Below are 25,419 nucleotides of genomic sequence, written 5' to 3' on the forward strand. Positions count from 1 at the left end.
AAAACGATAAAGTTTAATACCTACTAATGCACAAAAGAGGTATACATCTCAACCTTATGACAAAAAGCTTCAGGAAAAAGTTCCCAATAATTATCTTAGAACTGAGTCTAGAAGGTCTAAAACCTGTTAACAAAGTAGACAAATAATAAACTGTAAAAATATTTGATTTGTGATAAATGTTATACAGGGCTCATTTCCTCAGTATATATTTAAGTATACAGTTAGTATATATTTAGGTCACATATACAAATAAACAATAAGCACATAAAAATACAAAAGGATAGAACATCTGCAAAAGAAAATTGTGAAAAGTGAAAGTGAAAAACCTTACTAGTTTTCATAGGTGAAAAACAAAAGAGAACGAATTAACAAGGCTGGTCTTATATGGTAATAAAGCTTGCAAGGTTATAAAAAGTGGGCACTCTTACAAACTATTGAGAAGATCATTGGTATAATCTTTCTGGAACATAACTTAGCATGCATGGTATATATTCAAAAACCTGAGGTTCATAATCTTTGACACAGGGATTTTACTTCTAAGAATTCATCCGACAAAAACAAGTGATGAAAATAAAGACAGACAAATTAAAATGTTCATCATAGTATAAAATTAGAGGAAATAGAAAAAATATATTGAAATAAGTTAAATGTCCTGGAGTAGGGAAATATCTAGGTAAAAAAATTGTACTTTCCTATATTAGACTATTAGGCAGTTATAAAGATTTTCAGATGTTTAATCATATTATAATGAAATGGTAATTATAAAAGCAGGATACAAATTTATATACTGTATGATTCCAATTACATAAAATACATATTCACCATGTACTGTATACCCTTTATACACATATAGAGCCACATACAGGGTCTAAGACCATGCCTCCCTTAGGTTTTCTTCTACCATCATTTGGGGCTAAAGAAAAGGCCAAGCATTGGAGCTAAGACCTAATTTCCATAGATCTCCTCACCTCAACCTACAGATGTCAATAAGGAACTCTAGGCAAAGCCTTCTCTATCCCCAAATACACTGCCTGCCACCACTATCTGCCTTGAATTCACTAACCTAACATCATTATGCCTTTTATCCTGTTTTATGTGAGTCACCATAAGATCCCTAACTCCTGTGTCAACGGGAGTTTCCCATAGAATTGCAAAGACTAACAACCAAAAAATGAACCAGTAAGAAGATTGCACATTTAAAGTCAAACTAATCAGGCAGATTTGAAAAAAATCCAAAATACAGCTGAAGAGTTTACCGCTACCCCTCTATTCTCCATCTCACCTTTTACAGCTAGACTCTCACTCTCCTCCACGTCCACTCACTTCTTTCATATTTTCCATAATGCTATGCCTCTGTACTATATTCTGAGTAATTATTCCATCTTAATGATGCAATTTTCTAATTTTTCTTTAGCTTAGTAACTCATTGTATAAGGGTCATCTTACAAGCAATTCCAGATAAAGACAGTACAAAAAGTTCTATAACAGGCCAATTTCAGTCACAGAGACTTTACAAACAAACAAATATCAGCAAAATAAACAAAGCAGTATATAAAAGGTTGGAAATGTCCCAGGCATCAAAACAAAAAACATTTGATAAACTTTACCACCATTTATGATATTCGTTTATCAAGCTCCTTAACCCAATAAAAGGATATCTATAAGAAACGTATGGTTAATTTCATAGTCCATGGCAAAATATTCCTTTTAAAGTTAGGAACAAGGCAAGGACACCCGGACACCCACTCTCACCACTTCTTTTGAACTTTTGTATAGTAAAATGTATAAAGATCACTATAACATATTAGGGTTTTTAAGGAAGAAACAAAACTGCCATAATTACAGACTGTCTACACAGAAAATCCAGACAATCTAAAAAAAATTAGAATTATGAAGAGATTAGCAGGGTAGCTGAAAGTAAGATAAACATTTAAAAACCAACTGCATTGCTATATACAAGAGTCAGAAAATCTAAAAAAAAATGCAAGTAGCTAAAACAGGAACAAAAATGTAAGTAACTTAGAATCTAATAAAAGACACAACATATTACATACCTAATAAAGAGATATAAGGCCTCTATGGATAAACCCACAAAACTTTTTAAATACATTTTAAAAGACCTAAATTGAAGGAAACATAGCTTAAGTGGGGACATAAACATTTAAAATGACAAAAATATCAGTTTACCTCAAATTAATCTCCACAAGATTTTGCAGGGAACTTAATAGCAGGTTACATTATACTGAAGAGAAAAGGATCAAGAATATCCAAAACACTGCTGAAGAAGAATATGGTAAAGAGACCTGTCACATCAGTTATCAACACTCATTATAAAGCTACAATAATAAATACAGTGTTGTTCTTTCAGAGATTACAAAATTAACCAATGCAAATAGACCCACTTAAATATGAACCCATGTATATATGCAATAATAAATGTCAGAGATAGCACTGTTAGATCACTGAGAAAAGAAGTGATTATTAACATGATTCATAGTACTGAAACATACCAAGATTTTTAAAAAATTAAATTGAATTATCTTCTTCACAACAAACAAAAATGAATACCACATAGATTACTCACTTGTGGAAGTCAAAACTATAAGACTTCAGGTGAAAATATTGGAAAATAACTTTCTGAGTTCAGGATAAGGTAAGATTTCTTAAATAAGATACAGCAAGAACAAAGTTGAAGAGAAAATATTGAGAAATTCAACTGTATTAAATGAATAACTTAATTTTTCAGGATACCAGATAATAAGTGAAAAGAAAAGCCATAAGCAAGAAGATATTTGCAACAATCGTAACTGACAGCTGAGATTTTTGGCTAATCTTAAAACTCATTTCCTATTTTTGGAAGTAGACGTACATCTCCCAATATTTGGGGCATATATTTCCAAATCTTCTTTGCAATTAGATAACATGTGGTCAAATAACTGAGTTATGGCCAATGACATGCCGACAGAATTGCCATGTACCACTCTTAAGCCTTATTCATAAAAACTTCCTAAATGTGATTCTCTTCTTGCTGGCTGGACCTTTTTCCCTTCTTGATGGCTGGAGTAGAGATGATTCCAGGACAACACTGGGAGCCACATTTAAACCTAGTGGACTGAAAAGATGAAAGGAGCCCAGATCTCTAAATCACTGGTTGAAAGTTGAAAATCCAAGTAATACCCAATTGAAATGTTATATAAATAAGAAATAAATAATTTTAAGCCTCAGAGATCTGGGGTCTATGTAATACAGAGGTTGATACTGTAGCAAATAATGTAATAACTAACAAAAGATAGTATCCAAAATAAAGAATTTCAACAAAAAGATAAACATTCTAATAGAAAAACTGGCAAAGGACACAAACAGGTATTTTACATAACAGAAACATAAGACACTTAAGGTCATTGGTCATTTATCTCTTTCAAGAATGCAACTAAGAAGTCTGTATTTTGAGACAGTCACTTTGGCATATAATTTGGCTTTTACTTGTAAGCCTGAATATTTACTTATTCATGACTGATGATTTCATGCTTAGCAATATATCCTAGAGAAAGTCTTGCATATGTGTGTCAGGACACATGTAACAGAAAGTTCACAGCAGCACTGTGTAAACTTTCCTATAGCTAAAAAATTAAAACAAAAAATGTTCACTGACAAAAAGAGTGGATAAATAAATTGTACCTATTCATACAATAGATTGTTGCACAGAAGGGGAAAACAACTGTTCAAGAACAATGAGTTAGGGAGGACTTTATATATAGCACAGTGGTAAATTGTGTGCCTAGCATACACGAGGTCCTAGATTCAACCCCCAGTACCTCCATTAAAAAATAAATGAATAAATAAAGCCTAATTACCTCCCTCCCAGCAATAAATAAATAAAAAGGTAAAATTAAAAAAAAAACAATGAGTTTTCTTACAAAAATAAAATCCAAAGGAAATATCTAGTTGCAAAGCATGATGTACATAAAGTATTATATGGCTAAGGTTTAAAAATAGCAATAAGAAACAATACGTTATTTAAGAAAACACAGTTTTAACAAGCAAGAATTAATAAATACAAGTTCAAGAAAGTGATTATCTTTAGGGAAAAGAATTAAGATGGGATCAGAGAGGAACACAAAGGTAATAGCAAGCGTACTGGTGATAGTTACGTGTGGGTATACAGACATTAGTTATTCTTTTGTAGATTTCAAACATTCAGTAATAAAAATTTTTGAAAAGAAAGTGAGAACACAAGGTAAAACATACCAAAAAAAATTCTCTACTACTTAGGAAAGGAAGGATTAGAGTATCTGTGAAAAGAAGTAAGAATAAACAAGCCTATGGTTAAAATTCACAATCTTATGGTCTGCTGTTAGCCACATGCAGAGTAATTCATTCACAGATAAATAGTAATTTTAAGGCTTAGGTTTCTCTCTTGTCCTCTACTGCAAGATATTCCTCCAAGGCAAGAAACAGTACTTCTGCATAGAAAAGATAAATAATCACTCTGAGATAAGAATAGGCAGTCATTTTGAATTCAGCTAGTTAAGAACAGGGTGCTAAGAAATCAAAGGTCAGAGGTTTCAATCCCATAAGAACCAATTAGCTTTGTCCTTTTCTATGGCAAAGACTGTCAGTTGGCTCACCAATAATTCTGATTGTGAGATCAGGAAAAAGAGAAGATGAATCACTGCCAACACAGAAAACAACACCTCAAATTTGCTAACATAACATAAGAAGTGTTTTTTTGTTTTTAAAGCTAATGTTTATTGCTTTATTGCTCTAAATGCCCACCACACATTGGCTCATGTAATCTCCACAAAACTCCTATGAGGTAGGTACTATTATAATACCCATTTTACAAATGATAAAACTGAGACATAGATAAGTTTAGTAAAAGTGACACAAAGACCCAGACTCCAGAATTTATGTTGTTACTTATTACTTTGTAAATATACCCCCCCAAAAGCATGTACTCAAAAGTCCCACTGTATGCATTTGAAAAAAAATTATTTAAGGATACGAAAAAATGGAAGGAAGAATAAAATCTTCCTACTATTTTCCTTCAACTGTATAATTCACGTGCCTGCTTTGTCTCTTCTTAATCAAAGGGTGATCCCTGGACCAGCTGTAAAAGCAACATCTGAGAACGTAAGAGATATGCAGAATCTCATACCTTAATCCAGACCTACTACATCAGAAACTGTTTTACAACAACAACCTCCCCTCAAACCAATGCCAGGTTACTTAGACGCTTATTCGAATCTGAGAAGCACTTACCTAGACTATTCTCAACATCCCTCTGACCCTATGCTAACTCACTTCCAATGGGAAGCTAGAAACTCCTAAATAATTTTCAAACTGTCATATTCCACTTTTTCTGTGATAAGTTTGGCATTCTCACTCCTCCCCATACACATGCTCCCTGCAAAGCTCCTCTCCACAAAACTTGTATTTTGTTCATGTTCCCTTTATATATAGCATGTTGTATAATAATTATTTTCCTGTCTGCATACTCATTAATGAGATTCATAAGAGCAGACTACCCTACTCATCTTTGTATTCCTTTACCTTAAACCTAGTACCTAGAATACAGTAGGAGTTTAATAGATATTGACTATATAACTGAATAATACATGAATGAATGAATAGATGGAAAGATGGATGGATGGATGGATGGATGGATGGATGGATGGATGGATAAAGTGGTGAGATTGGTTGAACTGAATTCTGAAGAAGTTTTAGTACTGACATGAAAAAGGATATGTTACTAACTGGTAGACATCCTGAGTCACCCATTTCTCTCCATTCCTATTACTGTTTCTCTAATTCAAGGCTTCCACTTCTCTCTACATAACTTCAGTGCCCTCCTCCTTCCTGCTGGGAGAAATGCTAGAGTATTCTTTCTTGCTTCAGAAAAAGACAAAAATAATTAGTTCAGGTGGTTAGGCCTGGAAATTGTGAATTCATTTTTAATTCCCACCTTCTTCTCATACTTAACGTCTAAGCCATCTTAAAATCTTGTGGGCTCTATCTTCTGATTATTTTCAAAATCAAACTACATTTCTCAACCTATTCTAAGCACCCACTGAGTTTTACCTGGACTATTACAATTGCCTCTTAAATTTGTCTCCCTGCTCCCCTCTCTGCTTTCCTATAGCATCTTTTCCGCATTGCAATCAGGGTGAGCCCTTTAAAACATAAACTTAGACTCTTCCGATTAAAACACTCCAATAGTTGCTTTTCTATTTAAAACACACCAATGGCTTTCCATCTCACTCAGAGTAAAACCTATGTCCTTGTGGGGGCCAAACCAGGCCCTAGGACATCTGATCCCACATCTACCCCTCTGAGGTCACTTTTCACTTCTCTCCCCACAGGTCTCTTGGATCTAGACACATTTGTCTCCTTGCAAGGCAAACTGCTGCTTCATGAGTTTGGCCCTAATTGATCCCTCCTCTTGGAATGCTCTTCCCTCAAATATCTAGATGGTTCACTTTCTTCAGTTTTCTTCTCAAATGTCAACTGGCAAGAGTAGCTTTCCCTCACCACCATACACTATCACCATCTAGTGATAGCAAACTAGCACCACCATTCTCTATCATGATGTGTCTCACGCTGCATTATTTTTCTTCACAACACTTATTACCACGTAATGCGTTTTTACTTGTTTGATGGTGACTCTTGACCTGCATGTATGCTCCATGAGTGGAAAGACTTTATTTTGTCCCCTAAAGTTTTTTCATTACCAAGAACAGTGCCTAACACATGGTAGGATATCAATAAATATTTGCAAAGTAAGTTTAGGTATATCAATTAATAGAGTTATGATTAATAGTATGATTACTGCATTTTGCTTTATAAAATTTTAAAGAAAATGTACCTAATACGTGAAAAATTTACTTTCATTTTAAAAAAATCCTGTTTTTAAACATCTGTATCAGTCTTCCACATAATAGAGGAGCCATTATTTAATCAGTCCGTAAAATGTATATATTTAAAGGTCAACTCATTCACATATAAAAATTCTCATTCAAAGGAACATATTCAACAATATCTAACCAATATTCATCCATCTTACTTTCAAACTCCAGTTACACAGGGCAGGGATAGAAAAATTATTTTAAGTTTTTTCTTTCACTGTCTCAGTCTATATTTCCTCCAAGTTGAATACAAATACTAAACTGGCCAGTACTGAACACACTATTTGACAGCAGTATCCAGTATGCCATATGCCATTCTTGCAGCTATTATTTGTGAAAAACATAAAAATATGTTTTATATGTTTATGCATAAATTTATTTCAAGTATAATTAACAATATCTTTCTTAACTACCCCACTAATGAATCAAATGATCAAACTCAAAAGAACAACAAACAGCACTCTGTAATTAAATCAACGCAACTTAGGAAAGTCTAGGTAGATTCTGAGAAAAATCAACCACTGTGAGAGACTAAAGGAGCATAAATATACTTCCTATAAACATAAAATAAATCATGTTAAACTTTTAAAATATAATTTATTTAAATTTGCATATAAAGTATTAATATTTATTGCAAAAAGGATTAAATAAATATATACTTGAAAAATCACTCTTATGAACAGTTATTATTTGTAACTTTTCTGTTAACATTCATAATTTCAAAGGCATGGTGTCCATAATTGCTGAGTGTTATGTCTTCACTTCCTGGAGTGAATCTATTCAAACTATGCCACAGAAAAGGAGAAACATGCTCAGTTAAACTTCGGGAGAAATATGGCAAAGCTATATATAGATATAAATCCTAGGATGAAACTGTATTTTTATATTTATATACATATGTATACATACACACACACACACACATTTTACTGCTAAAGAATTGTCATCCCTTGAAATTAATACTCCAGCAGAATAACCTTGTTAATAGTATGTGTAACCTGGTATACAAAACACATGCATTAAGAAGAAAAGTAACAGTTTTAGGGGAAATAAGGGTTACAAGAAAAAAAAAGAAGAACTTAGCTTCCCTGTTTCCCCACAAAGATCAACAACTGAACAACACTCCATGAACAAAAACAGCACTGGGAGATCACTAGGGAATATTTAGTAAGTTTTAGCAACATAGTGGAACAAAAAACCAGAAAAATTACACAAGGAAAGAAAGAAGACAACTTTATTTTGCCTGCACAATTCCATACCCTATGTTGGTGTTATTCAGCACCAAGAAGGAACTTCCCATCTAGAAAAAGTTCCTCTCACCAGGAAAGAAAGAGCAAGGTGAGCAACCAGCTTCTATAGCCCTTGGGGCATTACACAAGTCAGGCTTCAGTTTTCCCTCACCCAGACAAGCAAAACTGACACATACTGAGCCAGCTAGTAACAATGAAGAAAAGTAGAGGTTATTTTTAGCAGACAGGCAGCAGAGCAATGGGCAATTCATAGAGATCTACTCTACAGACAAACTCAGCAGAGTTCACCACTGATGAAGCCAAACGGCCACCAGTCACTGATGATCCTTGCAGATCTCACCAGGTTTTGTCCCACAGGCTTTTGAGTTAGCTGAACCCAGTAACCTGAGTCCCTCCCTACTCCATGTGCACGGCCTCCCCTCAACTTCTGATGAAGCCAGGAATCACATGGAGCCATCAAAGGTCTCTGTAGCTGCACAAGTGTAAGATATCAGCTGTGTAAATCTCAGTTTGCCTACACTAGAACCTGGAGCCACATGCATAGCTAGCTTGGGCTTTTGCAGCTACGTAAGTATAAGTCATCAGCCTAGGCTAGTGGGTGCCGTCTTTGCACTCGCTCTGCCTATTTCCTACTTTAGGTTACCAGTATCTCCCTGAAAGATTCGTGGACACATCTGGTGCCCTAGCTTTTGCAGCTGCTGCCCAGGGAATGCACCTCTTTATCACTTGACTGGTGGCCAGTGAGTTTTGCATCCAAGGGTCCAACAGGACTATAACAAACAAACAAACAGATCTTAACTGGCTAAACTTTGAGGCCTCAGTACAGAGGAAATGGAACGAAATGCTATCCTACCAGTCCTTCCCTCAAAGATGTCTATTTGCATATTTTAAAAATTGCTTCCTGAGGGTTTGGCTTCCAATCAGCCTGCATCTGGGTGCTGATTGAGATCTTTCCTTATGGGATACTGTCAGACCTTGACATGCCTTCAACTACCAGGAGCCAGTAAGAACAAAAAATGCTGTCTGGACAATCACAAAAGTTTGAGAGACAACCAAGAGCTAGGGAAAGGTGGACCAAACAGTAAGTTTCATCTCCTACATGATTCCACTCTGTCTAGAAGAGGCGACTGTTTTGTCTAATGCATGGAAACTAACATAAAGAGTCAATAAAAATGAAAAAAAAATGAGGAATATATTCCAAACAAAAGGACAATATGAAACCTTAGAAAGGGACCTTAATAAGATAGAGATACATGATTTACCTGATAAAGAGTTCAAAATAATGATCATAAAGATGTTCAACAAGGAGAACAATGCATAAACAAAGTGAGAATTTCAAAAAAGAGATAAAAACCAAAAATTACCAAACAATTCACAGAACTGAAGAATATAACTGAAATGAAAAATACGCTAGAGGTTCGACAGAAAACTAGAAAAAGCAAAAGAAAGGATCAGCAAACTCAAAGACAGGGGAGTGGAGTTTGTCTAATCAGAGGAGCAAAAGGAAAAAATAATGAAAAAGAGAAAAGATAGTTTGAGAACTTATGGGACACCATCAGGTAGAACAATATACACATTATATGAATCCCAAAAAGAGAAAAGAGGGAGAAAAGGGCAAAAAGCTTCTTGCAAGACATAATAACTGAAAACTTCCCTAACCTGGGGAAGGAAGTAGACATCCAGGTCCAGGAAGACCAGAGAGTTCCAATTAGATGAATGCAAAGAGACTCAAACCAAGATGCTCTGCAGTTAAATTGGCAATAGTTAAAGACAAGGAGAAAATTTTAAAAGAAGCAAGACAAAAACAACTTGTTATATACAAGGAAGCCTTCCCACAATAAGACTATCAGCAGATTTGTCAGCAGAAACTTTACAACCAGAAGGGAGGAGCAAAGCATATGGAAAATGGTGAAAGAAAAAAAAAACACGCCAACTAAGAATACTTTACCCACAAAGTTGTCCTTCAGAATTTAAGGAGAGATAGAGAGTTTTCCAGACAAGCAAATGCTGAAGAAGGTCATCACCTGGCCCATCTTAACAAGAAATGTTAAAGGATATCCTTCAAGCTGAAATGAAAGGATGCTAATTAATAACAGGAAAAGATATAAATCTCACTGGTAAAGGTAAATATGTAGTTAAATTCAGAATACCCTAATTTTGTAATGATGGAAGGTAAATCATATAAATCCAGTATGAAGGTTAAAACACAAAAGTAGTAATAATAACTTAGATTACAATAATTAGTTCAGGGATACACAAATTCTGACATCAAAAACATAAAAAGTCAAGGGAGGATAAAATATAGTTTTATTAAGTGTTCTAACTAAAGTTATTATCAGCTTAACATAGAGTGTTATAAACATGTTTTATGTAAGCCTAATGATAACCACAATTCAAAACCTGTAATAGATACACAAAATATAAAGAGAAAAGAATTTAAGCATCTACTGTAGAAAATCATCTCATCACACAGAAGGAGAAAAAAAGAAGAAAGGAGTTAAAGGACTACAAAATAGCCAGAAAACAATGAGCAAAATAGCAACAGTAAGTCACAACATATCAATAAGTACTTTCATGAAAATGGACTAAATTCTCCATTCAAAAGACATAAAGTAATTGAATGGATAAAAAAAAAATAACTAAACTGTATGGTGCTTACAACATTAAAACAGACTTACTTCACAAAATTTAAAGACACATACATAGTCTGAATGTGAAAGGATGGAAAAAGATAATCCTGTGCAAATGGAAACAAATGTAGAAGGGTACCTATACTTATAGTAGAAAAAATAGACTTTAAGCCAAAAACTGTAAAAAAAAAAAAAAAAAAAAAGGAAGGTCATTGTATAAAGATAAAGGTGTCAGTCTAACACAAAGATATAAAATTTGTAAATATTTATACACTCAACATAGGAGCACCTAAATCTACCATGGAAATATTGACAGAGTTGAAGGGAGAAACAGACATCAATACAATAATAGTAAGGGACTCAATATCCCATTTTCAACAATGGATCAATCACCCAGACACAAAGTCAAAGGGAAACACTGAACTTAAATGTTGTATTAGACCAGAGGAATCGAACACATATTTACAAAAGATTCCATCCAAAAGTATCAGAATACATATTCTTCTCAAGGGCATATGGAATATTCCCCAGGATGGGTCATGTGTTAGGCCACAGAACAAGTCTTAATAAATACAGAATGCTGAAATCGGTAATACCAAGCATCTTTTCCAACCATAATCATATGAAACAAGAAATCAATTACAAAAAAGAAAACTGGAAAATTCAAAAACATATGGAGATTAAACAACATGATACTGAGCAACCAATGATTCAAAGAAGAAATCAAAAGAAAAAATTTTTAAATATCTTGAGAAAAATGAAAAAGTAAATACAACATATCAAAATGTATGGAATGCTGCAAAAGCAGTATTAAGAAGGAAGTTCACATCAATAAACACTTATATTAAGAAAAAAGAAAACAGCTCAAAAGAACACTCCAACTTTTACCTCAAACAACTAGAAAAAAAAGAAAAATCCAAGGGCAAAGTTAATAGGAGGAAGAAATAAAGATCAAAGCGGAAATAAATGAGAGACTAAAAAGACAAAAGAAATCAATGAAACAAAAAGCTACTTTTTTTGAAAAGATACACAAGGTTGAAAATGGCAATAAACACAAACTTATCAGTAAGTACCTTAAATGTCAACGGACTAAATGTTCCAATCAAAAGTCACAGAGTGGCAGATTGGATAATAAAACAAGAGCCTATAATATGCTGCCTACAAGAGACCCACTTTAAGGCAAAGGACACACATAGATTGAAAGTGAGAGGATGGAAAAAGTCACTTCATGCAAATGGAAATGACAAGAAAGCGGGGCTAGCAATACTCATATCAGACAAAATAGACTTTCAAACAAAGGTCATAAAGAAAAGTGAAGAAGGACACTGTATAATGATAAAAGGATAAATACAAAAGGAGGTTATTAAATTCATTAACATATATGTACCAATATAGGGGCACCTACATACATAAGAAAATACTAACAGACATAAAGGGAGAAGTTGCCAGGAATACAATAATAGTAGGAGATTTTATGACCCCACCCACATCAATGGACAGATCTTCTGGACAGAAAATCAATAAGGAAACAAAGATTCTAAATGATACCACAGAATCATTAAACATAATTGATGTTTTCAGGACATAACACCCAAAACCCCAGAATACATTCTTTTCAAGTGCACATGGAACATTCTCTAGGAGTGACCACAGACTATGACACAAAATAAGCCTCAACAAATTTAAGAGGATAGAAATCTTACTTCAAGTATCTTTTCTAACCACAATTGCATAAAACTAGAAATCAACCACAGAAAGAGAAATGAGAAAAAAAAAAAAGATTACAAGGAGACTAAATAACAAGCTACTTAAAAAAAAAAAGATGAATAATAAAGTCAAAAAAGACATTTAAAAATACCTCAAGACAAATTACAATGAAAACACAACTACACAAAATCTATGGGATACAGAAAAAGCAGTTCTTAGAGGAAAGATCATATTAATAAAGGCCTTCCTCAAAAAAACAGGAAAATCTCAAATAAACAACCTAACCTACCACTTAAAAGAATTAGAAAATGAAGAATAAACAAAACCTAGAGTCAGCAGAAGGAAGGAAATAATAAAGATCAGAGAGGAAATAAATAAAATTGAGATAAAAAAAAAACGAAAAAATATCAATAAAATCAAGAGCTGTTTTTTTTCCAAAGGGTAAACAAAATTGACAAACCTCTGCCCAGGCCCACCAAGAAGAAAAGAGAGACAACTCAAATAAATAAAATAAGAAACGAAAGAGGATAAATAACAACTGATATCACAGAAACACAAAAAACCATAATAGAATATTATGAACAATTATATACCAACAAACTGGACAACCTAGAAGAAATGGACAAGTTTCTAGAAACATACAGCCCACCAAAACTAAATCAAGAAGAAACAGATAATTTGAACAAATCGATCACTAGAAGTGAAATAGAATCAGTAATTAAAAAAAATTCCCTGCAAACAAAAGTCCAGGCTTCAGTGGGCAGTTGTACCAAGCATACAAAGAACTTAAACCAATCCTTCTCAAATTCTTCCAAAAGACTGAATAAGAGAGAACACTCCCAAACTCATTCTATGACGCCACCATTACCATGATACCGAAACCAGACATAGACACTACCAAAAAAGAAAATTACAGGCCAATATTGATGAATATAGATATAAAAATTCTCGACAAAATATTAGCAAACCGATTCCAACAACAGATAAGAAAGATCATATTCCATGATCAAGCTGGATTCATACCAGTCACAAGGATGGTTCAACATATGCAAATCAATCAGTGTGATAAACATCAACAAAAGAAAAGACAAAAACCACATGATCATCTCTATATATGCAGAAAAAGCATTTGATAAAATTCAACATATATTCATAATAAAAACTGTTACCAAAGTTGGTATAGAGGGAACATATCTCAACATAATAAAAATATTTATGACAAACCCACAGCCAGTATCATACTCAAGAGTGAAAATCTTAAAGTCTTCACATTAAAATCTAGAACAAGGCAAGAATGCCCACTCAAACCACTTCTACTCAATGCAGTTTTGGAAGCTTTAGCCACAACAATTAGACAGGAAACATATATTAAGGGGATCCAAATTGGAAGAGAATTTGTAAAATTGTCTTTATATGTAGATGACATGATGCCATATAAAGAAAACTCTGAGGACTCTACACAAAAACTACTAGAACTGAAAAATGAATTCAGTAAGCTAGCAGAATAAAGGATCAACCCACAGAAATCTGTTGCATTTCTTTACACTAACAATGAAATAATCACAAAGAGAAAGTTAAAAAAAAATCCCCTTAAAATTGCAACAAAAAAGTAAAATACTTAGGAATAAATCTGACCAAGAATGTGAAAGACTTATATTCTGAGAACTATAACACACTGATAAAAGAAATTGAAGATGATTGAAAGAAATGGAAAAGATATCCTATGCTTTTGGATTGGAAGAATTTATATGGTTAAAAATGACCATACTATCCAAAGCAATCTATAGATTTAATGTGATCTCTATTAAGTTACTCAGGACATTTTTCATAGAACTAGAACAAATAATCCTAAAATTATATGGAACCATAAAATATCCAGAATCCTGGATTGCCAAAGCAATCCTGAGGAAAAAGAATAAAACTGGAGGCATAATCCTCCTATCCTTCAAACAATACTACAAAGATACAGTAATCAAAACAGCATGGCATTGGCACAAAAATTACATATTGATCAATGGAACAGAATAGAGAGCCCAGAAATAAGCCCACACACCTACAGTTAATTAATCTTTGACAAAGGAGGCAAGAATACACAATGGAGAAAAGACAGTCTCTTCAGCAAGTGGTTTTGGGAAAGCTGGACAGCTGCATGCAAATCAATGAAGTTAGAATACACCCTCATAACATACCCAAAAATAAACTCAAAATGGGTTAAAGACTTAAGTATAAGACATGACACCATAAAACCCATAGAAGAGAATATAGCAAAACATTCTCTGACGTAAATCATACCAATGTTTCCTTAGGTCAGTCTCCCAAGGCAATAGAAGTAAAAGCAAAAATAAACAAATGAAATCTAATCAAACTTATAAGCTTTTGCACAGTAAAGGAAACCATAATAAAATGGAAAGACTGGGAGAAAATACCTGTAAATGATACAATCAACAAGGGCTTAATTTCCAAGATAGACAAAAGTGCATACAACTCAACAACAACAACAACAACAACAACAACAAAGAACAACCTGGTCAAAAAATGGGTAGAAGATCTAGGTATTTCTCCAAAGAAGATATATAGATGGTCAACAGGCACATGAAAAGATGCTCAACATTGTTAATTATTAGAGAAATACAATCAAAACTACAATGAGGTATCACTCACACTGATCAGAATAGCCATCATTAGAAAGTCTACAAATAAATGCTAGAGAGGGTATGGAGGAAAAGGAACCCTCCTACGCTGTTGGTGGGAATGTAAATTGGTGCAGGCACTATAGAAAATAGTATTGAGGTTCCTAAAAAACTAAAAATAGAGTTACCATATTATCTAGGAATCATACTCCTCGGCATATATCCAGAGAAAACTCTAATTCAAAAAGATACACGTTTTCATGTTCATAGCAGCACCACTTACAGAAGCCAAGACACAGAAACAACCTAAACGTCCACTGACAGATGAATGGATAAAGAAGATTCCTCTCTCTCTCTCTCTCTCTTTCTCTCTCACACACACACACAAAATGGAATACTACTTGGTTATAAAGAAAAGAATGAAACAATGCCATTTGCAGCAATATGGGTGGACTTAGAGATTATCATACTAAGGGAAGCAAGTCAGACAGAGAAAGACAATATGGTCAATATGTCTAAGAAAAGGTGCTCAACATCACTAATCATCAGGGAAATGCAAATCAAATCCACGAGATGAAATCTCATACTTAGAATGGCTATTATCAAATGACAAGAAATAACAAATGTTGGAGAAAAGAGAACCTGTGCAATGTTGGTGGGAATAAATATTGGAACAGACACTATAGAAAACAGTGCAGAGCTTCTGCAAAATATGAAAATACCGCATGATCTAGCAATTCCACTTCTGGATATATCTGAAGGAAATGAAGGAAACTATTGCAAAAAACATCTGTACCCCTATGTTCAATGCAGCACTATTTACAATAGCCAAAACATAGAAATAACCTGTCTATTAATGGATGAAGGAATTTTTAAAATGTGGCAAATATAAATACAATGGATTATTATTCAGCCACATAAAGAAGGAAATTTTGTTATTTGTGACAACATGGACCTTGAAGTCATTAGGCTACATAAAATAAGTTAGAAAAAGACAAACACTGCATAATCTCATTTATATGTAGAATCTAAGAAAAACAAACTTACAGAAACAGAGAACAGATTGGTGGTTGCCAGAGATAGGTGGTGGAGGCTGGGGGGTAATGGGTGAAGCTTCAAATTATAAGATAAATAAGTAATGAGGATGCAATGTATGCATGGTGACTATAGTTTACAATACTCTATTGTATGTTTGAATGTTGAAAAGAGAGGAGATCTTCAATGCTCTCATCAAAAGAAATAAATTGTAACTGTGTGAGGTGATAGATGTTAACTAAACTTACTGTGGTAATCATTACACTGTACACCTTAAACTAGTACAGCATTATATGTGAATTATATCTCAATAAAAGTGGGAAAAATTAAAATAAAATCAGACAGACTTTAAGGCAAAAATTGTCACTACAGATAAAGATGACATTTTCAAATGATAAATGAGTGAATCCTTTAAGAAGATATTACAGCTATAGATACATATGCACCTAACAGCAGAGCCCCAAAATGTGTGAAGTAAAAATGGACAGAATTGAAGAGAGAGAAATAGACAAATAATAAAGAATAGAACAAGTAGATAGAAGATGAGCAAGAAAACGCAAGACTTGAAGAAAAGTGCAAGTCAAACAGAGCTTATAATTAGGATACTCCACCCAACAAAAGTAGAATATACATTCTATCCAAGAATTGAGCAGATGGGTACAACATAAGACTACCTACAACAGAAGACAGAAAGAGTGAACTGAAGAAAGCATCAAGGTTGAAGCAAGGAGAAAAAAAATCTTTGAAAAAAATGGAAGAGTCAAAAGATATATGACACATGGTACAAAAGTCTAATATGTGTATAACTTAAATCTCACAAGAACAGGAGAAAGAATATGCAGCAGACATATTTGAAGAGATTTTTAGTAAGAATTTTCCAAGATTGAAGAAAATCTTAAAAAGAAAAAAAAATTATAAATTCGAAGGCACACCAAAAAAGAGAAAAACTACCACACTTAAACAAATCATGTAAAAACTGCTGAAAACCAAAAATAGAGAAAACATAAAAGCAATCAGAATGAACAAGTTACCTTCCAAGAAGAAAGAAAAAGAAAAAAGTGATTTCTCCACTAAAAATATGGAAGCCAGAAGACAACACATATCATCTTTAAAACACAGCAGGGAAAAAAAAAGATTACTAATCTGCAATTCTAATCACTTGGAAAATACCATTAAGAATGAAGGCACAAAGACATTCTCTAAAAAATACAAAATAACAGAATTCACTATCAGCAAACTCTTACTAAAAAAAAAGTGCTTAATGCAGAAGGCAAAAGAGCCTAGAAAGAAACACAGAATTACAGAAAAGAATTAAGAGCTTTTAAAAGGATTAAAATTCGCATGAATACTGATTGTCTTATAAAGTAAAAATATGTGTAGGATTAAAATGTAAGATAACAAAAGCAAAAACAGGTAGGAGGTAAAGGAGTTAGAATGTTTTAAGATTCTTGCATTGTATGAAAAAATTAAATATACTCTAAAGTTAAGTAAGTTAGTTAAAATACACTCTAAAAAGTCAAAGACTAGGAGGTTCTATTTACAATGATAGCTGAGTAGATTTCTATCATATTGTCTCCTTCATATAACTATTTAAACTCTGAGCAAAATATAAAAACTATCACCTGAAGGTAATGAAGAATGACCAACCACATGAAGAATCTGGACAAGAATCAATACTTGGAAAACAGAATAGCACTGAGTTTCCCATTTTTGTGGAATTTTTATCTGACAGATGCTCACAACAGACACAGTGGGGGGAGGCTACAATTCCAAATGAAACTTGCAGTCTTACTGGCTTGAACAACTATAGGACAAAGTTCAGGTCTACCACTACAGGTAGAAGGAAGAGAAATTCCAGAAGGGTGACAGCTAAAACTATGACTGACACCTGAAGTATTCATGCACTGGGCAGATCTCTAAGTAATCTAGGTAAGGTTGAAAGAACTTAAAAGAAATTTAATCATTACCACTTGAAGGAAATCGGGGCTTGGAGTTTAAGTCTAACCTATTTAAATTCTGAGAGAGAGAGGGAGGGAGGGAGGAAGGAAGAAAGAGAGGGAAGAAAGAAGGGAGGGAGAGAGAAAGAAAGTTAGTTCAAAACTTTTATGAGTAATACAACAGAAACCAGAGTCTCTATAAAATATTTGTTACTATATACATTATATAATCCAAAATTGTTAGACATAGAGAAAATATTAATATATGACTCATATTCAAAAGCAAAGGAAAACCACAAAGTCATTAAATCCAAGAAGATCCAGAAGATAGAATTAAAATATAATTATTTTAAAGAATCTACTCTAACTATTATGATAGGGACCTAAAGAAAAATATGTTTATAAGATAATGCACAAACAGAAAAATTCCACAAATATATACAGACTATAATAATGAATAAAATGAAAATTCTAGGAATGGAAATATACAATATTTGAAAAATAATTCACAGAAAAGACTTAAGGGAAAATTGGACATAGCAGAAATGTCAGTTAACTTGAAGAGTAATTAATATAAATTACCTAATTTAAAAAACATAGATTAAAAGATTGAAAAAAATGGAGACTCACTAACTTTGGGGGACAACAGTGAAAAGTCTAACATTAGTGAAGTGAGAGTCTCAAAAGGAGAAGAGAGAGAAGTCAGAAAATGTTTGTGAAAATAATGTCAAAAATTTCCCCAATTCAGTAAAAAAAAAAAAAAATATGTATATATATATATAAACAAAAAATACATATATATATATATATATACAAAAAGAAGTTTATCAAACTGCAAGAAGGATGGCTACAATGAAAATCATACTTAGGAATATCAAAATTAAATGCTTAAAACCAAAGTTAAAATATTGGGGAAAAAAGTCAGACAACACTGACGTTATCACATTTCAGTGAATAATGAAACAAATTCCCATTGACATCATCAGAAACAGTGGAGTCCAGAAGACAGAAAAGTGACATTTTTAATTGCTTTAAAAAACTTATATATAAACAGTCAATTAACCCAAAAGGAAGGAAGGAAAGAGGAACAGAAAACAGGATAAACAGAAAACAAATGGTAAGATGGTACACTTAACCCAAACATATTAATAATTATATTAAATTTAACTGGATTAACACTGCAATGAAAAGAAAAAAATTATCAGGATGGAAAAAGTAGTATCAAACTATGTATACTTTAAATATTAAGACACCTACAGATGGAAATTTAAAGACTAGGGAAAAGTATACTACCATGTAAAATGTAATCATTAAAGAGACTCATTGGCTATATTAACATCATAAAATTGGACTCCAAGTCAACAGTATATTATTATAGCTAAAATAGTTAAAATTATAGTTATAATGGCAAAGGGCTTGAATAATCAGAAAGACATGACAATCATAAATATGTATGCCCCTAATAAAACAGCTTTAAAATATAAGGCAAAATTAAAGGGAGAAACAAAAATCTACAATCATACTGGTAGCTTTTAACACCTCTCAGCAACTGACAGGAAAACTGATTTTTGAAAAACTAAGCATAAAAATCACTAAGGACAGAATATTTGAACACTATCAACCACAACACCATAATTAATATTGATATTTAAGGAACACACCACTCAATGGCTGCAGAATGCAAATTATTTTCAGGTAAAAATAGTACATTCATCAAGACTATAAGTTGGGCCATACAAGTCTCAATAAATTTCCAAATACAGTAATCTTTCAGCGTACTATCTCTGACCATAATAGAAGTATGTTAGAAGTGGATAAAAATAAGATATACAGGGAAAAAACCACAAATATTTCAAAAGTAAACAACACACTTCCAAATAACCAAAAGGGCAAAAAGAAAATCACAAGGGAAATTAGAAACATTTCTAACCATTTATTTGTAAACTGAGAAGCTGATACTAAAAGTTCTGTAAAAAGCCACACAGCAAGAATATACAGAGCATTCTTAAAAAAGAATAAAGTGACTTACATTACCCTCATTTCAAGAATTACTATAAAGTGACATATATTAGTGGGTATTTTTCTGGACTCTATTTTGTTCCATTGATTATTTTGTCAATTATAACACCAAAACTACACAATCCTGACTTTTGAGCTTGATAAATATGTCTCAAAATCAGGCAGTGTAAGTCCTCCAACTTTACCTTTTATGAAACTTGATTTTGCTCTTTTAGGTCCCTTGCATTTTCCTATAAATTTTAGAATTGGCTTGTATTTGTCCAAAAAAAAAATAGCCTCCTAGAATTTTGACTGGGATTACATAATAGATCAATACAGGAAGAACGGACATTGTGACAATATTGCATTTTCTGATTCATGAATTTTGCATAGCTGTCCACTTACATATGTCTTTCAATTTCACTCTGGTATATTTTGTACTTTTCAGTATATAAGTCTGGTGCACATTTTGTTAAATTTATCCTTAATTATTACATAGGCTTTGATGTTGTCTTTTAATTTCAATTTCTAATTATTTGTTTCTGATATTTAGAAATATAATTGACTTCCGTATACTGATGTTACATCTTGCAACACTGCTAAATTTACTTACTATTTCTAGGAGCTTCATCATAGATTCAGTAGGCTTTCTATACGGATGCTCAGGTTCTGTGAATAAAAAGAGTTTTACTTCCTTATTTCTAATTGGTATGATTTCATTTGTTTCTTGCCTTATTGTACTTGGTAAAATCTCCAGTATAATATTGAATAGAACTGACTTGTTCCTCATCTTAGAAGGAAAGCATTCAGTGTTTATTAAAAAGCAAAAAATAATGTCTTTCACAAACTCTCCTAGTGATGTGTAAAAGAGAGACTACTTTGCAACTCATATTAGGATACCAGCAACACCCTGATATCAAATCTAACATGAAACATTCAAGAAAGGAAAAGTACAGCCGAATAGCCTTAGATGCGAATATAGATGCGAAAATCCTAACCAAAACATTAGCAAATTTAATTCAGCAATATTTGAAAATAATAAAACAGTACAACAAAGTTAGATTTATGTCAAAAATACAAAACTGAACTAATAATTGAAAAACAATCAAAGTAATTAACCATGTTATTAACAAAATAAATGGGAAAAGCCTACCATCATCTTAAAAGACATATTATATACACTCCATACCTGTTCATGAAGACTTTCACCAAACTATGAATACATGGGAGCTTCCTAATATAATAAAGGATATTTACCAAAAAAACCAAACAAACATAACATACAGAGTGTTTAAAGGTGGAACACTATAAGTTTCAAAACTAATCAAAACTAATCAATGATGATAGAAGTTAAAGTAGTGATTACTTTATGGGCATAGCTACTAATTAGGAACATTATGGAGATTTACTGAATACTAGTAATATTCTGTATCTTGATCTGAGTAGTATTTATATGGATGTGTTCAGTTTGTGAAATGTTGTTGAGTTATAAATTTAAAGTTTGTACAACACTTTACTATTTGTATGTTACACTTCAATAAAATTGTTTAAGAAAATTTCAATAATGTTTTTCATTAAACTATAAATTATCTTTAAAGTTAGATCTCGGTGCTAAGTGCCAACATGGTCAAAATGCTTTAAAGAACAGTAAGAAAGTAGATCTGTTGCATATAAAGACTGACTACGAAGCTATACTAATTAAGATGACATAACATTGTCTAGAAATACAGAGTCTAGAAAGAAGCATACAAATATACTGACTAGGATATATGACAGAGGTAGCCCAGCACCACACAGGAAAAAGGGGGATCATCCAATAGGCTGAGCTGTGAAAACTGGCTACTATGTGGGGAAAAAATAAATAAATAAAATGGATCCTTACCTTATACAATACATGAAACACAATTCCGAATGAATTACGAATATAAATGACATAAGCAAAGCTTTAAAACTTTTTGAAGAAAACAGACGCACAAATATTTCTGTATTTGGGATAGGGGAAGATTTCTTAAATGAGATACTGAAGCACCAACTATATAAGATTAATTTTTCTAAATGAAAATCAAGAATTTCTGTTCATCATATGACATATTAAAGAAAATGAAAAGGTACACAGAGAGAAAATATCTGCCACACATTTAATGTACTAGAGATTAATATCAAGAACCTTTAAAAATCAGTAAGAAAAAAATCCAATAGAAGAATGGATAAAAGACATAAATAGACATTTTGCAGAGGAGGGCATTCACTTGGCTAGTAATCCTTTGAAGACATGCTTTATCAGTGATATATACATGACAATCAAAACAAAATTATTTTATTCTAATTCAGTTGTCAACAAACTAAGTCTAACAATATACCAAGTGGTGAGGAGGATGGGAATCAACCAGATCTCTTATCCATTGTTGGTGTAAGTAAAATTGATGAAAACCCCTTTGAAAAATAAGTGACATGTATTCTGTGAAAGTAACATTTTCACATCCTAAACCCAGGATTCCCATTATATTCCACAAAAATGCAGGCATGTGTGTACTAAGAATCATGTACAAAAATGTCAACTGCAGCACTATTCATAACAGCAAAAAACTAGAAATGACCCTAATACTCATCTACAAATGAATGGACAAGTAGTTACGGTATAATCACATATAATAGAATATTTTAAATCACTAAAAATAAATGAACAGTTATAACAAACATCTTAGATGAATCTTAACACAGTAATGAGTAAAAACTGCCAAATGCCAGGCAACAACACATTATGGTACATTTTTACCAATGACAAAACTAGACAATATTCTATTTCCTCATAAATTTGTATGTGATAAAACTTCCTAAAAATAATCAAAATGGTAAACAATTTAGCAGTTATCTCTGGTGAATCAGGGTACCAGAAAAGAGAGAAGGATACAAGTAGATGTAAGTTATTAGTAATTTCCTATCCTTGGATTAGGTGGTGGGACCATGGGTGTTGATTATAATAAAAAACAATAAATGAATTAAAACAAATATGCACATAACATAATACTGTGTCATGACACAAATTTTATGATTAATCCAATTCTGTGCACCTGATGTTCAAAAAAATGACATATAATACAATACAAAATTTTAAATTGTTGTCTTAGAGTAACTAGCAAGACAAAATATGCTGGGTTGAAAAATTACCGTTAAAGGGTCATTCTTCTATTAATTTCATTTCTTAAAATTAAAATTAAAGTTAAAATTTGAAGAAATGCCGAGTCCCTTAAAGACAAATAAATTTATAGGAATAGGTATAGGATTTTTATATTTTTTATATTTAAAGCTGAAAGTTACCTTGAAGATTATTTAAAAGAGGTACCACTAAATATTCTCTATATGATAAGCTCTGCATTTTCTTGACATGCATTATCTCATCAATCCTCACAAAGCTCTATGACAAAGATACCACTAATATCAACACCTTATTTGTAAAGAAACTTTGGTTGAAAGGGTTAAGAAATTTGTTCAAGTTCACAAAGCTCACAGGCAGAGCTATAATTTGATCCCCAGTTTATTTTAATCCTGAACCTGCATATTTATCTATATATTTACACTGTCTTACTTAATAGCACAGGAAATAGGTAGAAACTCCAAAATCATATATTAAGGAAGTGGCAGAACTGGGACTAAACGATATTAATTACCATATACCAGGAATTATGGCAAATACTTTATAAGACTTCCTATTCAATACTCTTTTCATTCTATTAGCCCATTCAATAAAAAGTCTCAAAATTATTAATTTCCTCTTCATTATCATGTATCAGTCAAATGTTTCATCCCAGTGACTATACCAGATAGACCCTGTATTTCTACATGCATTTCTCTATGAATTCATATTATATATAATATCCATGTCTACAGAGTGTACAAAAAATAGCACAATGCAAAAGTATCTGACACACATTCTAACATATGCAAATTTATTTAAATTTTTTGTGTTTTAGTCAATTGTAGATTATTTAATATGGTATTATACTGGATAAACAGCTTTAGAAAGTGTCTCTCACCTGTTCTGAGTGGTCTGAATCACATTCTTGAGGTAAAGGATAGAGTGCTCCTTGTGATTCCTGAAGCTTTTCTTTTAATTTAGCATTTTCTTGCTCTCTTTGAAATAGCTGATCCTGAAGACTAACAACATTTTGTCGGAGCATAGCTTCACTTGATTTTGTGGTTTCAAAACAAATATGTAACTCATTGTAAAGCTGTTTCGAAAAAATATATCCAAATTTATTAATAATCAATAAAATAGTTATGTCTGTATATATGTATCATATATATGAGGTCTATGTATGGCACAATCCTTGTCCTCCCATTATTTTAATAGTCTAAGAGGAAAAACAATACACATGGAAAACTACATGATATAATCAAATATCAATATAAAACTCCAACTGATGTTAAAAAGGCAGTATGTTTTATTGCCCATTATAATATAGGAAAAAGTGTGATAAATTTCTAAGAAAGCTATAAACATTTTAAGCTAGCTAGATTAATCTTAGAGGGCTTCATGAAAAGAAAGGACTTGAATTGAGCCATGATGGTATTACAGAAAATGACTGAAAACAAAAAGTCATTCTAAGAAGGAAGAAACAGAAAGGGAGTATAAGATATATATCAGTCTAATTGGATTCAATATATACATTTGAAAGAAAAAAAAGAAAAACTGAGAGTTCATTAAGGCTGACTGATATATTCCCACTTCATATAAATAAGCATCTACACCTGCAGTAGGGGAGGAGCTGCAGAAGGGATAATAAGAGACAAAACCAGGCAATAAGACTGCAGATAGAAGGTAAAGACTCTTAAATGCCAGATTAAGGAAGATGGACTTGTTCCTGTAGGCAACAGGGAATCACTGAAGATCTTGAAAAGAGTGATAAAACAGAATCAGTATTCTGATAGCATGATAGATAATTTTAATTTTTTAAGTCAAGGCAACATTAATTAAATAAATTTAAAAATAGAGTTTATCAATACTGTGAGACAGTATATGGTATGTAAGTGGTGTCATGCAGAGATCATACATGGTAAACAACGGTATTCCTCTAATACTCACTAACTTACTTGGTGATTTTTCATCCTAACTTAGGATTGTGATTTAATGAGGCATAATTCAATTTGTGGTAACTGATTCTCATAAAAAATCCATATATATATTTGCTGATGACATTGGGAATGTGACCCAAGAATTAAGATTTGCTTTAAAGAGAAAAAAAGGCTAATAATGAGATAGAGATCTTACAAAAAAAAAAAAAGAAAAATTCCCAAGGGTAGAATCTCAAAATTACGTTGCTAAAACA

General features: G+C 32.5%; 1 protein-coding gene across 4 annotated transcripts in view; it reads right to left on the bottom strand.

The window, feature by feature from the left end:
* The window catches only part of CNTLN (centlein), a 247,841-nt gene that overhangs the window by 139,857 nt on the left and 82,565 nt on the right, over nucleotides 1–25,419 (bottom strand). For all 4 annotated transcript variants that reach the window (XR_004319147.1, XR_004319146.1, XM_032477635.1 and 1 more), the window contains exon 8: nucleotides 24,127–24,321. Coding sequence is in view for 2 of the 4 variants with exons in the window: in XM_032477635.1 (XP_032333526.1) it covers nucleotides 24,127–24,321 (195 nt within the window). In the remaining 2 variants the exon portion in view is untranslated. The remainder of the gene's footprint in view (nucleotides 1–24,126; nucleotides 24,322–25,419) is intronic.

Source organism: Camelus ferus, chromosome 4 (assembly GCF_009834535.1).
Source record: "Camelus ferus isolate YT-003-E chromosome 4, BCGSAC_Cfer_1.0, whole genome shotgun sequence".
Taxonomy (NCBI): domain Eukaryota; kingdom Metazoa; phylum Chordata; class Mammalia; order Artiodactyla; family Camelidae; genus Camelus; species Camelus ferus.